This window comes from Myotis davidii, unplaced genomic scaffold (assembly GCF_000327345.1).
Source record: "Myotis davidii unplaced genomic scaffold, ASM32734v1 scaffold807, whole genome shotgun sequence".
NCBI lineage: Eukaryota > Metazoa > Chordata > Mammalia > Chiroptera > Vespertilionidae > Myotis > Myotis davidii.
This window is the reverse complement of record NW_006298272.1, coordinates 970,346-987,611: the sequence shown is the minus strand read 5'-3', so window position 1 is coordinate 987,611 and position 17,266 is coordinate 970,346. Positions and strand designations below refer to the sequence as shown.

General features: G+C 52.2%; 1 protein-coding gene across 1 annotated transcript in view; it reads left to right on the top strand.

The window, feature by feature from the left end:
- CSMD1 (CUB and Sushi multiple domains 1) overlaps positions 1–17,266 on the top strand; it is a 710,708-nt gene that overhangs the window by 571,973 nt on the left and 121,469 nt on the right. The window contains exons 25-29 of the mRNA XM_015570591.1: positions 4,684–4,886; positions 13,055–13,252; positions 15,106–15,218; positions 15,775–15,806; positions 16,411–16,598. Of these exons, the coding sequence (XP_015426077.1) occupies positions 4,684–4,886; positions 13,055–13,252; positions 15,106–15,218; positions 15,775–15,806; positions 16,411–16,598 (734 nt within the window). The remainder of the gene's footprint in view (positions 1–4,683; positions 4,887–13,054; positions 13,253–15,105; positions 15,219–15,774; positions 15,807–16,410; positions 16,599–17,266) is intronic.

Genomic DNA, 17,266 nt, shown 5'->3' with positions numbered 1-17,266 from the left:
GTGCTGGGAGGACACTGAGACCTCCATGCGGGCCCGGCCTGGTCGCCGCAGCCACCATGTAAACAGCCTCACCGCACACGCTCACAGCCACGAAAGCTCCACAGCCTTTCTTAAGACTCTGCCTAACCCGCCCCCCGCAGCCGTGACCCCCATGACCCTGGTCCCTGTGGCCCTCCCTGGTGTCACTGCACCCTCGGAGAGGAGCGGCCGGCCTCCGGGTCCCTCTGTGGACACAGGAAGGGCAGAGAGAGGCCACAGCCAGGGCCTTGGTCGGGCAGTCGGTGGACGGAAACGCTCCCACTCTGGTGATCTGTGTCCTGTGCACAGATCCAGCACCCTCGGTGACTTGTGGGAAACAGACGCCCGGGGCGGGGGGGAGGGGGGCGGACTCACTCCTCTTGGGCCTTCAGCTCCCGAGTCACCATCCCTGCAGGAGACACCTCCTGGGCCGGGCCAAGCCCTGTCCCCTTCCACAGCCCCCTCCTCGGTCCCTTCGTGCACAGACAGCAGTGTCACCTCCGTCTCCCCGGGATACGCCCAGGACGTTTACAACATGGATCATTAGGGCGGACCGGCCAGGAGGTGCCCGTGCAGGACACATGCCAACCGCCCGCATGAGTCAGGCCCGAGCCACACCAACAGGAATGACGGAGGGGGGGCAGGGGGGTTACTGACAGGGACACTGGGGCCACCGCTGCCCCGGGGAGGGGACGCTGACGCCTCCAAGAGCCCATGCGCCTCGGCTCCCTTAGCCGCCTCCTCCCAGCCGTGTCCGCTCATCCTCCCGATGATGCCCGTCCTGCTCCTGGAAGGTTCCCATTTTCAGAAGTTATTTGACTCCAATGTCCTCCGTCTCCAGTGTTTCCCCAAGACCTGGGCTGTGCCTCCCAGTCTGTGGGGCTGACCGCCTTAGATTTCTTTCTAGGTGCAGCGGTTCTCAACCTTCCTAATGCCGCGCGACCCTTAATGCAGTTTCTCACGGTGTGGTCACCCCCAACCATAAAATTATTTTCGTTGCTACTTCATAACTGTAATGTTGCTACTGATATGAATCGTCATGTAAGTATCTGACATGCAGGCTGTATTTTCATTGTTACAGATTGAACATAATTAAAGCATAGTCATTAATCACAAAAACAATATGTAATTATATATGTGTTTTCCGATGGTCTTAGGCGACCCTATGAAAGGGTCATTCGATCCCCAAAGGGGTTGTGACCCACAGGTTGAGAACCTCCGTCTAGGAGGCCGTGGGAAAGGCAGTGCATGAAAGCCGCACGGTGGGGGCCCGTCTCCCCCTCCCTCTGACCTGCGTTTCCAGTTCCTCTCTCCTCTCACTTCCCTCGCACTTTAATTTTCTCCCCACTGACCTCTCCAAAGCCTCTACGGGCTGGTCCCCCGAGTCCCGGCCCCCAGGGGTTTAGCGCTCTGCCCCTGGCGCGTTATCTCCGAGGCTCACCTGGGCCCGTTTCAGAGGGAGCGCTCGCTGTCTCCATCCCGCGCTCGGCCCCTGCCTCACCCGCAGACGCTTCCCAAAGTCTAGGCCTCAGTTACAACGTCAGGCCCTCAGCAAAGACGCCTCTTCCTGATCCCGCCTGAGAGTGTGCTGCCTTCCCTGGCTCCGCGCTCTGCGCCTCAGCGCCTTCCCTCGCGGCCGGAGACCTGGGTGTCAGGGCAGCCAGGCCCTCCTACCTCCACGCTGCTGCCCGCCCACCCGTGACCTCACTGTTCATCCCCCCTTCTCCCCAGGCCTTCCACTCACCACCCACCCATCCAGCTGCCGCACCTGGATCCACGCCCGTGGCCACGCCCCCAGATTCCCCAGACCTCCAGCCCAAGGCCAGAGGGACTTCTCTCCACGGTCCAGTACAGAAGCAGTTTCTGTACATCTGAATGCAATCTCTTATTGATCATATATAGCAATAATGTGTTCCATACAGCACATACATAAGTTATCTATTTTATTTTATTGAGAAAGAGAGAGGGAGAGAAAGAGAGAGAGACATTGATGTGAAAGAAAACCGTTATTGGTTGCCTCCTGCACGCCCCCTACTGGGGATCGAGCCTGCACCCCAGGCATGTGCCCTGCCGCGGGAATCGAACCAGCGACCTTTGGGTGACAGGACGATGCTCAACTAACCGAACCGCTCAGCCGGGTGTAACTTACGTATTCTTATACCCGGTGGGCAGTCATTTTAGTCTCATAACGATGTATTTCGATACTCACAGACTCTTCATTTCCTTGAGTCGAATCCAGTTTAACTCACTCTCTTTCATAGTTAATGGGTCTCTGTACTTAGATTCTGCCCTATCGCATACTTGTGGGGAATGATCATAATGGTTTTGTGTTCAGATTTAAAAGTGTTGCCTCCCCCATGTTAGAACAACATCACGTTAGGTTATTGTAGTAGGAGGTTTATTTTCCCTCCACATTCATCCCCACTCCACCCGGGTTGACTTTTGCACAAGGTGTGAGGAGGGTCAAGGCGCTGTTTTGTCCACAGGGAAGCTGATTGTCCATTTGTGGGACAGCCAGTCTCCATTGCAGGGCAGTGTGGCCTTCGTCACAAGTAATTCACTCACTTCGGCCTGTTTCTGAGCTTAATTTTGTCCATCTGTTTGTCCATCTGCTCGTCCATCTGTTCGTCCATCCATCTGTCCATCTATTTGTCCATCCAGCACAGGACCTGTCTCTATTGGTTCCTTACTTGCCTTATTAGAAGTCTGGAGATTCCGTAGTATCACCCCCACCTTCGTTCTTCTGCGTTAGATTGCCATGGCGGTCCGTGGCTCTGCATTTCCATGTGCATTTTACAAACACGTGTCACTTCCTGCCACGGAAATCGCTAGGATTCCTACTGGAATCGCAGTCGATCAATAGACGAGTTGAAGGAAAGCTGACATTGCGGAGGGAGCTGAATTCCAGCCCCCGGCCCGGTGTGTGGTCTGGTTACGGAGATCTGAGGCAGCTTGCCTCAGTCTGTGCGCCGTGTCCTGTGCGTGGGCCTTGCCCATCTCAGGAGGACTCCCCGCTCTGACCTGCTTTCTGATGATGATGTCAGTCGTCGTTTCATTTCCTCTTCTGTGTGCGACTCCCTGAAAGTGACATTCCCCAGGGCAGAGGGGTCTCTCCATGCCGAGTATGAAAAGCAACTTGAAGGCAATACAAACCCACAGCAAAGGGACCATGAATGATTTCATTATTGGTGGACACACCAAAGGGCCCTGTGCATCGTCTGGGGGTAAGCGTGTGCACACGTGGGTGGAAATTGGGGAAATATCAACAGGACGGTCCATCTGAATTTCAGAGCACAGGTGACTGGAAGGACACAAGACCATGTGGGGGAGGGCATGTGAGAGTGTCTGTAAGATTTTATTCTTTAAAAAGATCTGGATCGAAGGGGGCTGACTGTTACCACCGGGGCAGGAGAGGGGTACACACATGCCTGCTGTAGTCTGATCTTTTCTGTGGAATAAAAATATATTTCATGTTGAACATTTAAAAATGAACTATGTTTCTGACTCCATGCAGGTGAGAGATATTTTTAAGCTTATAATACACACAAAATAGGTAATGTAGATGTGTGTGCAGTCTTTCCTGTGTCATCTGTTCCGATGTTTTTATCTCCCTTACAATTCTGTGCGTTGAGCAGTAAATAAAACGCTGTAAATCGACCGCTGCACCCGCCCCACTCTGATCCGTCTGAGTTGCGTAAATAGGCCCGGATTTCTGCCGCCGCCTCTGACAGCAAGCCCCCTCCCAGGGACGCGGGAGTCGCTCTGGAAAATATCTGTAAATCCAATGAAAGTGCCGTAAACTTCGTAAAGGAAGGAGTTGGTATTGCACATCTCTGCCTGTGCGCTCCGCGAATTCTAAATGTGATAAAGGAGTTGATGGGGCCCACTCCTGCCTTCGTGTTGCTGTTGCAAATAATGCATTTTCTGAAAATGCAATTTATGGGAACAAATACGACATCAGACCCCATCACGGAGGTTCGGGTAGACAATCTCCTGGTGTCAGCATCCCTTCCTGCGGGCGTGGGTGCTGCCCCCTCCTGGGGATGACGAGAACAACACCGACACCACATGGAAAACCCGCGGAATCAGTTTCCCACAAAGCTCTGTCCCGTGTCTGTCGTGTCTTCATGCCTGAGAAGCCCAGAGAGCTTTGTGTGAGAGCCGAGAGCTGGCAGCCGGTCCACGTGACTCCGTGGTTGAGCGTCGACCTATGAACCAGGAGGCGATCCCCGGTCAGGGCACTTGCCCAGGCTGTGGGCTCGATCCTCAGTGTGGGGTGTGCAGGAGGCAGCCGGCCCATGATTATCTCTCCTCATTGATGTCTCTCTCTCTCCCTCTCCCTTCCTCTCTGAGATCAATAAAAATGTATATATTTTTAAAAAGAGCTGACAGCCTCAGAAGGGGTGGTTTCATCCTGAGAAAGTGGCCCAGGATGTGGCTCAGGGCTCTGCACACCCCTGGCAGGTGGCGTGGGCCCTGCCAGGGGGATCCCGCTCCGCACGGGTGTCCCTGCGGCCCCGTCCCTGGGGCACACCTGCCAGGTGTCAGCAGGCAGGTCGGGGTGGGATGGGAGCGTGTGCAGCAGCTGGTGTGCACCTCTGGGGCCTCCATGCACCCCGGGACGGGAGGTGTCCCCCGAGTGACAGGCCTGTGCTGTCTCCGCAGCCTCCACTTCATCCTGTTCGACACGGAGAAGAGCCACGACGTCCTGCGGGTGTGGGACGGGCCCGCGGACGGCGCCCTCCCGCTGAAGGAGTGGGGCGGCTCTGCGCTGCCCGGTGACATCCACAGCACCTTCAACGCGCTCACCCTGCAGTTCGACAGCGACTTCTTCATCAGCAAGTCTGGCTTCTCCCTGCAGTTCTCAAGTGAGTGCCCGCTGCCGGTCCCCGGCCGCCTCGGGGACCAGTGCTGTGTTCCGGCCTCCCCAAGGGAGGGCATGTTCCGTGAGCACAATGTGGGGGTTGAAAGAGCGTGTCAAAGAGAATGCTTATCCTAGGAAATGCTGCTTTATTAGAATAGCTGTATCTATATCTACATCTATAATATCTATATCTATACCTATAATGTCTATACCTATATCTATAGTGTCTATACCTATATCTATGTGTACATCTGTATCTGTATCTGTATCTATATCTATAATATCCATTTCTATATCTATGTCTATATCTATAATATCTATATCTATACCTACATCTATAACATCTATATATATCTATATCTACATCTATAATATCTATACCTATATCTATGTCTACATCTGTATCTGTATCTATATCTATAATATCCATTTCTATATCTATGTCTATATCTATAATATCTATATCTACACCTATAATGTCTATACCTATATCTATATCTACATCTATAATATCTATATCCATATCTACATCTGTATCTATATCTATAATACCTATTTCTATATATCTACATCTATAACTATAATATCTATATCTACATTTATATCTATATTTATAATAGCTATATCTGCATCTATAATATCTATATCTATATACCTATATCTACATCTATAATATATATCTATATCTACATCTATAATTATATCTATATCTACATCTATAATACATCTATCTATATATCTATAACAGCCATATCTGTATGTATGTGTATATATATATATATATCTACAGCTATAATATATCTATGTCTATGTCTATATCTACATCTATAATATCTATACATATCTATATCTATATCTATGCTATATCTCTCTATATCTATGTTATCTATCTATGTCTACATCTATCTACACATACATAACTTTATGCAGTGATGAAGGTCACACCGTGTGTGATGGAGACCGACCGGCTTCTCAACCAACGGACAATGAGCTTTACTGTGAACAGAGCAATCCCTTGCCTCTACCGCACACACACACAGAAGCCACTCGGGTGGAGCGGAGATGCGGCTCCATGAGGCTCTGTGTGTGTGGACCTTTAACGGCTGACATCCGCCTGGTCACCTGACACTGAGCCAGGTGTGGGTCTCCCTGGACCCCAGGATGACCCTGGCGCTCCCCACGCCTGGCTCCAGGGAGCTCCCAGGTGGCTGTGGGTGATTCCCGGAGCCGCCAGCCGCCAGCTGACCTGCTCCCCCCCCACCACCTCCCGCATGGCGAGTCCGGTCCTCGCCTCCCTGGGCTGAGGGCCACGTGTTAGTGTGCGAGCCCCTCCCAGGGTCCTCGGGCCTCCACCAGGCCTGCGGCTGCCAGCTCCCGGAGACCCGTCCACCGTCATGGCCCGGCGGTCAGTAATGGACGTTTCCCGGGGGCGGCGGGGAGGAGAGGGCCGTTGTGGTTCCCCCTTTGAGTGCCTTTAGGGGGCCCCATGTGGAGGCGCCATTTAGTTCAGTGGCATCGAAAAGCAAGTGGAACTCACAGGTAAACACAGTCCGCCTCCATTTACCTCCCGGCAGGTCCTGGTGAGCCAGAGGAGGACTTACAGAGAGTGAGCTTCCGGCAATGCGGAGCTTAAAGAGGTTGCTCTAGAACTGAGGTCACGGGCTGCGCAGTCCTCCCCTCGGGGCCCGCTGGGCCTGGGCGACGTCGGCATGGGAGCTGGCAGGGCAGTGCCTGCGGGAGGGGGGCGTTCACTGCGAAATACCACGGAGGCTTGCTCTTCGGGGAAAATGTCCGTTATGCTAAGGTGATGTCAGATTTGCTCTTTTTTGTGAAATAAAAGTGTCCTTTTCTTTAGAAGCGATGGTGAGAGTGGACCTTAGGCGTGTGATCTGCGGGCTGTATGGGCTCAACCGAGAAGCTGGTAAAGTGAGGAGAGGGTTCCTCCGCTCTTGGGCCATTCCTGCCAGTAAACGGGCTCCTTAGAGCAGGTTAGGCTTTGCAGGAACACTGAGGGGATGGGGGAGCGTTCCCACCTCCCCGCTCCCACCCCCCACCCCATACCCCCCAGCACAGCTCTCCGACTAGGCTCCCCACCAGGGGCATTTGTCACAACCAATGACCGGCATTGACACGGAGGGTCACCCAGAGCCGCAGGGGACACCAGAGCTCACTCGTTTTTAAAAATATATATTTGCATTGATTTCAGGGAGGAAGGGAGAGGGAGAGACAGAAACATCCATGATGAGAGAGAATCATGGATCGGCTGCCTCCTGCACGCCCCACACGGGGGACTGAGCCCACAGCGCCGGGCATGTGCCCTGGCCGGGAATCGAACCCTGACCTCCTGGTTCATGGGTTGGTGCTCAAGCACTGAGCCACGCCGGCCGGGCAGGGTTCACTCTTGTGCTGTGCACCCTGTGGGTGTGGGCAGATATGTGATGGCGTGTGACCACATCACAGCGTCACAGGGCAGTGTCACTGCCCCGCGCCCTCTGGCTCCACCTTCACCCCTCCCGTCAGCATCGGAAACCCCTGATGTGTTCCCTGGGCCCACAGTTTTGCCTTTTCCAGGGCGGCACAGTGGGAGTCACAGTGTGGCCTTTCACACTCACTTCCGTCCTTAGTCGCCCGCATCGGGCTCCTGCAGGCCGAGTCCTGCCTCCACAGCGCCCTTCTTTCCGCCGAATAGCGTGCCGTGGTTGCCCGGGCAGGCGAGTGGATAGACAGCTGGGCAGACGGCCGGAGCTCCCTCCCCCATGCAGCTGCTGAGGGACAGGCACGGGCGGATCCAGCTGCTTCCCAGGTTTGCCAGTGCAGTAAAGCTGTAGCCGACGCCTGTGTGTAGCTTCTGCATGGACGGCGTTAGCCCCTGTGCGTGGAGGCCGGAGCTGGGACTGGCGGCTTGTGTGCTGAGAGCTCGCTTAGCTTTGTTCCTGGCCTTTAAAATGTCCCTTTTTTAAATTCGTCTGGAGCCTAGCAGCCACTTCCCCCCCGTATTCCATGATGATTCTCTCTTTTTAAAGGATATCCTCCTAGTTTTGGGTTAAAAAGCAGCCCCTCATTGCAGTTAACTGAAAACAGAATTACTGCTCCTCCCACAGGTGATGGGTATGCCGATGCTTGAAAGTGGTGAGTACGCACACACCTATTAGATGTGAGAGAAAATTACAAGTTAATGTTTAACTCATCTTTTTTCAAGTGTTCTAGACTGAACCGTGGGGCTTGCCATTTTTGTGGAGCGACATGGTAGATGCTGGCAGTGGCTGTGGTTGCCGTAGACGTTGCCGAGTATCCTCTCCCCCTGCGTCCCCAGTAAAGAAACCCCTGGGACTGGGATGTTCTTGGGAAGCATGACTTCGGGGGGGTACTATCATGGGGGCTCGGTGTCTCTGATGGATGCCTCAGTGACGGAAACACGCTGGCATTTTCAGAAATCAGCGGGGAAATGAGTCTGAATTGGGGGAACTTCGTAAAATTCAGAGCCACTGTCTTTGTTTGGAGTCCCGGCTTGAGAGCACGCACCCCGACAGGATTCTCTGCATTTTCTGAGCTTTTTCAGCCCCGAGGCCTTGATGCCCCAGCAGGGAGCCCGCTTCCGGCCATGCCCCGCCCACAAACAGCCCGTGGCCCGGCATAAGGCGGTTTCCTGCCGTAACCCAGGGAGCAGCTTTTCAGATAAATGTTTCCAAACAATAACTGCCCAGAGCGCACTGTTCACCCGGGAACTAATGACTCAGTCCGTAAGTTTGTTAATGTTTCAAGAAAAGCCAAGGCGGACTCTATGCATTTCCTGGGCCATGGCCGTAGTTCTTCATTTCCGTGTTAGTGGCATGAGAAAAGATCACCACTTGCTATGTAATTAAATCTAGAGGCCCTGGCCGGGCGGCTCAGCCGGTAGAGCGTCATCTGATTGCCAAGGTTTCAGGTTCAGTCCCCGGTGAGGGCACACGTAAGAATCGCCCGAAGAATGCATAGTTAAGTGGGGCAGCCAGTGGATGCTTCTCTCTCTGGCTCTCTCCTTCCTCTCTCTAAAATCAGTGGAAACAAAAATGGAGCCCAAATGGTGTGACTCAGTGCTTGACGGTCGACCTATGAACCAGGAGGTCACGGTTCTATTCCCCGTCAGGACACACGCCCAGATTACGGGCTCGATCTCCAGTGTGGGGCGTGCAGGAGGCAGCCGACCAATGATTCTCTCTCCTCATTGATGTTTCTATCTCTCTCTCCCTCTCCCTTCCTCTCCAAAATCAATAAAAAATATATTTACAAAAAAGAAAAATGAAAAATTAAATATATGTTTTATAGGTTCCCCTTGTCAACAGTGGGTTAATATGATGGGAGAGAGTGTGTCCCTGCAGGTTCTCATCCCACAGGGTCTGTGTGTCTGGCCCCGCGACACTCAGAGTCATGTCCATTGCTCGTATATTAAGGGTGTGGGCAGCTCGAACTGGCCCAGATGATCCCAGATTCAGGTGGACGAGGACCCGGATGGCAGTAGGCCCCCGGGGCCTGTGGGAAGTGTCACTGTGACCTGCAGAGCCCAGAACCCCTGGGCTCAGTGTCCATCCGCTCGGCCCCACCTCCTTCCTCAGGCAGCCGCGGGCAGGGCCAATGCGGCTGAAATCCCATTTACTAGTTCATGGCAGAAAGTGGAGAGACCCGGAGTCACAGATTCCCCTTCGGAGGAAACACATTTGAGGGAAAACGAGTGACAGGTGCGCTGTGCCCCTGAAAGCGCACAATCAGCACAGCCGTAAAGAACAGATGAGCGCCCAGGGCGCCCGGCTCTGCGTGGCCCTGGAGGTGCAAAAGCAATTTCTGACGCAGAGAGATGCCTTCGGTCGGTCGGGGCCTGGTGTGTGCTGCTAAGCAAGCTTTCCTGCCGCCACCGGGGCGTCCGCCCGCAGGTCCCAACCAGGGGGGCGCACACCATTCATCCCAAAGGCCCGGCCAGGGACAGCCCGCGGCCTGGCTTCAAAGTGCGCTTCCCCCCAAGCCTTCTTACTGCTTTGTGAGTCTAATCCAGACACCGAGGCAGCTTTTCCTGGTTATGTCCTCGTCCTGAAAGGAGGGCGTCAGACGGTGGGGTCCATTTCCACGGGACCCGGACCGAGCCTCCGTGGCTGACTCCCTGGTCATTTCCAATGCACCTTGGGGCTGGGCCGGCAGGCCGGGCGCCCCCTCTGAGCGCACGCGGGGCCCTGCACCGGCTCACACGCTCACGTCGGGCGTCAGCAGGGTCCGCAGAGGCAGCGCTTCTGTCCGTCGCCGCATGAACTCCGTGGGGGTGTGACGTTTCCCTGGAGCGCTCCATTATTCTCACACACATTCTGAAGGGAAGTGCGGATTAGAAGTAGGGAAGGTGCTTTCCTCCGAGAGGAACTAGACCCCCCACCATGCAAGGACGCATGACCGACAGAACGGGCCCACATTCCACGCACTGGTGGCCTGCGGATCTTTATGGAGAATGTGGAGGTTTGTTGGGAAGCATGTGCTGTTATTATAAAACTAGGATACGCTGGATTAAACTATGTTTTAAATGTGTTTCTGTTGATTTTTATAAGAGAGGAAGGGAAAGGGAGAGAGAGAAACATCAGTGATGAGAGAGAATCATGGATCAGCTGCCTCGTGCATGCCCCCTAGTGGTGATCCAGCTTGCAATCCATCCGGGCATGTGCCCTGACCGGGAATCAAAACCATGACCTCCTGGTCATAGGTCAATGCTCAACCACTGAGCCACGCTGGCCAGGCTCCAAGCATGTACTTTTAAACTCCTTGCTCACTACTAAACAAAAGAAACACACTCTTGACGCGGTTGAATGCTGCGGTCTCTGCCAAGGATGAAGAAGAAAAACTATATTTCTGGGAGATGTAGACACTTCCATTAGATCCAGTATTAAATCTGGGTTTGGCATCCTGGACTTTTAGCATGAGTGATGCCAATATTAATTGTTCCTATCAGTGACCAGAGTATACCTTTCCATTTTTTGTGTCTTTTTTCATATTTTTTAAACATGTTTTTATTGACTTTAGAGAGGAAGGGAAAGGGAGAGAGAGAAACATCAGTGATGAGAGAGAATCATGGATCAGCTGCCTCGTGCATGCCCCCTAGTGGTGATCCAGCTTGCAATCCATCCGGGCATGTGCCCTGACCGGGAATCAAAACCATGACCTCCTGGTTCATAGGTCGATGTTTGACCACTGAGCCACACTGGCTGGCCTAGATTAAATTATTTTTAAAAGGGTTTCATGACTGGGGCTTCTCAGAGCCTTTGACCCTAATGAGGACTCTGGCCTATACAGTGTTTGCCAATCCTGTTTGACCAGATTCCCCTCAACAACCCTCATAACTACACTATATAGGACATCTGTTTCCCAACGTTGATATGTCTGTGGGAATTTTCACTCGTGTCCATGACTAGGTACAGAAGCTGGGATGGTTGCCGGCCGTCCCAGGCCTCCCGTTTCCGGGAGGGGGCAGGGTTCGAGTTCAGTATGAAGCCTGGGTCCAGTGTCCTCCTGGATGGGACTCGCGCAGGGTTGGTGACACGCATGTGTCCTGATTGTAGGAGCACGGATCACACGTGTGTGCCAGAGCCCCACGGGGTCCGATGCCCGCTGATCCCCAAACGCCCTCCCCTCTTGTTGGGAGGCACTGGCCGCCACCCACCCGACTTCAAAGTCCTGATACTCCTGTTGCCATGAGGGCGCCACTTCCAGGGCCTTTGCTGAAGTCGGGTGATGGGGGATCCGCGGCCCCTTGGACCTGTGCTGCGGGTGGCAGTGCGATAGGGGAATCCTGTGAGGGCAGAGCACCCAGGGGACCCACGCCTCCTGGGGAGACTGAGCTGCAGCCTCGGTGTGGCCTCCGTCACGGCGCCCACGGAGATTCAGGGGCACCTCAGCCGGCACCTGGGAGGGCACAGCCTCGGGGGCTGCCCTGTCTCCTGTTGCTCAAGGCTCCAGGGGACTGCACTGTAATGAAGGCTGATCATTGCGCTGCCTGTTTTCCTTAAATCCTGTTCACAACGGAGCTCGGGGAGTGTGTGTGTGCTACAGCTTTACTCAGAGGGGAGTGTGTGTGCGTGTGTGTGTATGCGTGTGTGAGTGTGTGTGTGAGTGTGTGTGTGTGAGTGTGAGTGTGTGTGTGTGTGCGTGAGTGTGTGTGTGCTACAGCTTTACTCGGAGGGGAGTGTGGGTGTGTGTGTGTGTGTGTGTGTGTGCGTGTGTGAGTGTGTGTGTGTGCGTGTGTGTGTGAGTGTGTGAGTGTGAGTGTGTGTGTGTGAGTGTGTGTGTGCTACAGCTTTACTCAGAGGGGAGTGTGTGTGCGTGTGTGTGTATGCGTGTGTGAGTGTGTATGCGTGTGTGAGTGTGTGTGTGAGTGTGTGTGTGTGAGTGTGAGTGTGTGTGTGTGTGCGTGAGTGTGTGTGTGCTACAGCTTTACTCGGAGGGGAGTGTGGGTGTGTGTGTGTGTGTGTGTGTGTGCGTGTGTGAGTGTGTGTGTGTGCGTGTGTGTGTGAGTGTGTGAGTGTGAGTGTGTGTGTGTGAGTGTGTGTGTGCTACAGCTTTACTCAGAGGGGAGTGTGTGTGCGTGTGTGTGTATGCGTGTGTGAGTGTGTATGCGTGTGTGAGTGTGTGTGTGAGTGTGTGTGTGTGAGTGTGAGTGTGTGTGTGTGTGCGTGAGTGTGTGTGTGCTACAGCTTTACTCGGAGGGGAGTGTGAGTGTGTGTGTGTTACAGCCTTAGCAGCTATGATTCTTGGTCTCTTCCATAATCACTTGCATTTGCCACAAGATTTTGCAGGAATCCCTTCAAAGTAAGTGTAATCCAGGCGCTATTAGTGCATATGACAGACTCTTTTTAAAAATCTTGATTGTTGGAAGTATTACCTGTGTCCCCTTTTCCCCCATTGACCCCTCTAGTCCCACCCCCGCCCCAGGCCTTCAGCACCCACTGCCTGTGCCCATGGGCCGTGCATGTGCACCCAGGTCTTTGGTTGATGACCTCCCTCTCCCCCCTGCCCCTGCCTTCCCTCTGAGATTCTCACTCTTCCATCTCTTCTGCGTTCCTGCGTGGACAGAAGGCCCCCGGTGCCAGCCCAGGGGCCCTAGAGGCCTACATATGTACTCGCCCCCCTTCCAGTCACGTGACCTGCTGTTATCTCCTCTTCCAGCCTCGGTAGCGTCCACCTGCAATGACCCAGGGATGCCTCAGAACGGCACCCGCTACGGGGACAGCAGGGAGCCGGGTGACACCGTCACCTTCCAGTGCGACCCCGGCTACCAGCTGCAGGGACCCGCCAGGACCACCTGCGTGCAGCTCAACAACCGCTTCTTCTGGCAGCCGGACCCGCCCACCTGCACAGGTACCGGCAGGGGCAGGCACACACCTGGGAGGGATGAGCGGCCTCGGTCCACTCCCCGGGCAATGGATTGTCTCTTCAGAAACATTTCTTTTCTTTAAATGAGGAAGAAAGAGGGAGCGAGAGACAGAAACATCGATGAGGAGAGAGAAACAATGATCGGCTGCCTCTTGCACACCCCCTGCTGGGGATGGAGCCCACCACCCGGGCCTGTGCCCTGACCGGGAGTCGAACCGTGACCTCCTGGTTCCTAGGTCGACGCTCAGCCCCTGAGCCACACCGTCAGGGCCAGAACCATTCCGTAAGGGCCCCTCTCCGTCCGCGGGGGCTCTGGGCCCATGCTGACATTTCATTGCAAACCTTTAAGCTCCATTTTATTAGGTGAGATCCAGGGAGTAGTCTACTTAATATACGGCAATTGACATTTATCTAACAGTTCCTATCCTGAACTCATCTTGTAAAAATAAGAATTAATCAAATTACTATAATTTAAAATTCTGGGTGGCTGAAATTTCATAACCCTCCTATTGCTCTTCTCATTTTTTAATATAGAAACTTGCCCACGAGCAAAACCAACTAGATAGAAAGTACTTTCTCTTTTGAGATGGTTTTTCTATCGTCTTGCTACATTTTAATCGAGTTCTGAAAACTAGAAATCATACTGCTTTTGTCCAAATGAAGATGCCAGGAGAAAGTTGTCTCTGAAATGCGCTGGAATGTTAGAGTTTGGCCTTATTAACATGGAAATGGGGTTTGCAGACTTTAATTTGAATAATAATCCAAGATGTTCTTTCGCAAAAATGGCTTTCAGGTAATGCGTGTTTTTATGGAAAACAGCAATGCCATGTAGACTGTCCCTCCATTCAATTAAACATTTCACCACGAATAACTATTTAGATGAATTCAACTTAATTTTAAGAAGAAATGCTACTGAACTTTATTATCCTAGTGAACGGTCACAGTGCAATTTGAACTTCTTTATAATCGGCTTCCAGTACGTACAATTTAATCCGTGGAGAGACCACGATCATGAAATGAGGGGCACCGGCTGTCATGTCTTCAGGAGCACCACAGATTTCTCCTCTTCCTTTTTCTTCTCTATTTTTTTTTTTTTGCACTGGAAGATGCATGGGTTTTTTAAAAACATGTTTGTATTGATCTCAGAGAAGAAGGGAGAAGGGGAAAGAGATAGAAACATCAATGTTGAGAGAAAATCATGGGTCGGATTCCTCCTGCATACCCCACACTGGGGATGGAGCCCCCAACCCGGGCCTGTGCCCTGACTGGGAATCTATCCATGACCTCCTGGTTCATAGGTCAATGCTCAACCAGTGAGCCACACTGGCCAAGCTCTACTTGTTTGTTTTTAAAAGTGGAGTAATTAGCCCTAACTGGTTTGGCTCAGTGGATAGAGCATCAGCCTGCGGACTGAAAGGTCCCAGGTTCGATTCCGGTCAAGGGCATGTACCTTGGTTGCGGGCACATCCCCAGTAGGGAGTGTGCAGGAGGCGGCTGATCGATGTTTCTCTCTCATTGATGTTTCTTTCTCTCTATCCCTCTCCCTTTCTCTCTGTAAAAAAAAAATCAATAAAATATATATTTAAAAAAATAAAAGTGGAGTAGTTACCTATAAATGCACCAACCATTTTAAACCACTGTCCTGCTTTTCAGTGAAGAAAGGCACCTTTTAATCCTGTTTTCAGGATTTCTGCTCCCGGGGAGGGACATCCGAAGCCAGGCCACTAGCAGTTAACCTCCGAGCCCCCTGCGCAGCTGACATTCACTCAGACACCTCACTGTAACATCTGACCCTCTTCTCACTGAGCTGTGGCCTTCGGCTGGCTCCTGTCCGAGTTCCCTAGTTCTGGTCCGTGACTCCGTCATCGTCCTCAGCAAAGACACCAGGCAGCACCTCACCCGTCTGGAGTGTCAGCTGCAGGGACACGCCCCCGCCACTGCAGCAGCTGCAGGCCCGGTGGCAGCGGCCTCCCAGGAGAGGGGCAGGCGGGCCGCCCTCTGGTTAGTTGAGTGACAGCCACGCTCAAACCGCAGCGAGTACGTCCGCGGTCCGCAGTGTGGAAAGCCCTCCTCGGCCGGAGGGTCGCGGCATCCCCTCGGCTCAGTCACGGACGTGCTGACCTCCTGGCTGTGGCCTTTCTGCGGCGAGGGAGTGACAAATTTCCCAAAATTGACTTGGAAAAAAATTGCATGCATTAACCTCAGCTGGTTGTGAATTTCTGCTGTGTCAGTCTCTAAATCAAAAGATGTGAATGCCTACTCTGTTTCCTTAATAAAATACTGCTTATGAATCAATTAGTGAGCTCCTTTCCAAACAGGAAAAAAAGCTTTAAAATAGTGTAGAAAATGTTCTAACAGTATGTTTGTCATGTATACTCCTCTAACTGAGGGTTGACGTCTTCAGAGGGCCAGGAAATGACAAGAGCAATGGACATCTTCAGGTCCCATGACCTGGGGAAGACATTTGTCCTCTCTGAACTTATTTCTTAATCTTTAAGCATGGGAATAAATAGACAACATTTGTCATCGCCTTGATCTTCAAAAGGTACCTCTCCCGCTGAACACCTCTTTTAATTTTTATTTTGTTTGATTTCGATTTATTTATGTATTTTGTTACTCCTCATCAGAAGATTTTTTCCATTAATTTTTAGAGAGAGTAGAAGAAAGAGAGAGGCAGAGAGAGAGTTACATCGATGTGAGAGAGACACCTCAGTCGGCCACTCCTGCTCACCCCCCACTGGGGATGGAACCCACAACCCGGGCCTGTGCCCGGACAGGGACTTGAACCCTGACCTCCTGGCCCAGGGGTTGACGCTCAGCCACGGAGCCACATGGCCGGGCAGAGCCAGCTCTCGAAACCTCATTTCAGTCCGAGGTCCCGGTGCGGGAGGGACCGTCTGTCCCTGAGCCCCGTGCCCTGCCGCCTCTCTCAGGGGTGCTGTGTGCACGTGACAGCCCCGTGAATACGGATGCATCCGTGGCCACCGATGCCTGTTACCGTTCTTCCTGTCTCGACATTTTGGTTCTGTCTCACTTCTGGATTGTTCTGATTTTTAAAAGTCCCACGAAAGGCAGAGCCCCTGGTGCTGGGAGACTGGCCTGGGCGGGGGAGCGCACGTGGAGGCCCCGACGGGCTTCTGTCTCTTTAGCTTCAACATGGAGCCCAGCTACGACTTCCTGCACGTGTACGAGGGCGAGGACTCCAACAGCCCGCTCATCGGCAGCTTCCAGGGCTCGCAGGCGCCCGAGCGCATCGAGAGCAGCGGCAACAGCCTCTTCCTGGCCTTCCGCAGCGACGCCTCCGTGGGCCTGTCCGGCTTCGCCATCGAGTTCAAAGGTACCACGTCCAGCATCCAGCGTCCAGGCCCCTCCGGTCACTCCTGCGGGAAGAGGGCCGGGCCGGCGGGCGCGTGCAGGAGGCAACCAATCCCTGTGTCTCCCACAGCGATGTTCCTCCCTGTCTTTCCCTCTCTCTTCCACTCTCCCTAAAAATCAATGGAAAAAGAAACTCGAGTAAGGATTAACAACAAAAAACAAACAAACATAAAAACTCCAAACAAACAAAAAACAAATATTCCAGGTAGATTATAATTTAAAAGAGAGAAAGGCAAAACATTCAAATTATACAAGAAAATATAAGACAATTTGACTGTTTTTAGATTTCACATGTGATATTATACAGCATTTGTCTTTGTCTTTCTGAATGATTTCACTTAGAAAAAATAAATACTTTTTTAAAAAAAAATATATGACCTCAGAGTAAGGAAGGTATGTTAAAGAAGAAACAAAGACTACGCAATGTACAAACATTTTTTATAAATTTAATCATAATTACTTTAATTTTTCCCTAAACAGAGATAACATAAACAAAGTGAAAAAAAAAAAACATGTTATAATCTGAAAGAAGACATTTACTGAGCTTGCATAAAAAACAGAAAATGAATTATTCGTGGTAAGAACCTCTCCAATAATTATAAACTAACAATAAAATGACAAACAACATAA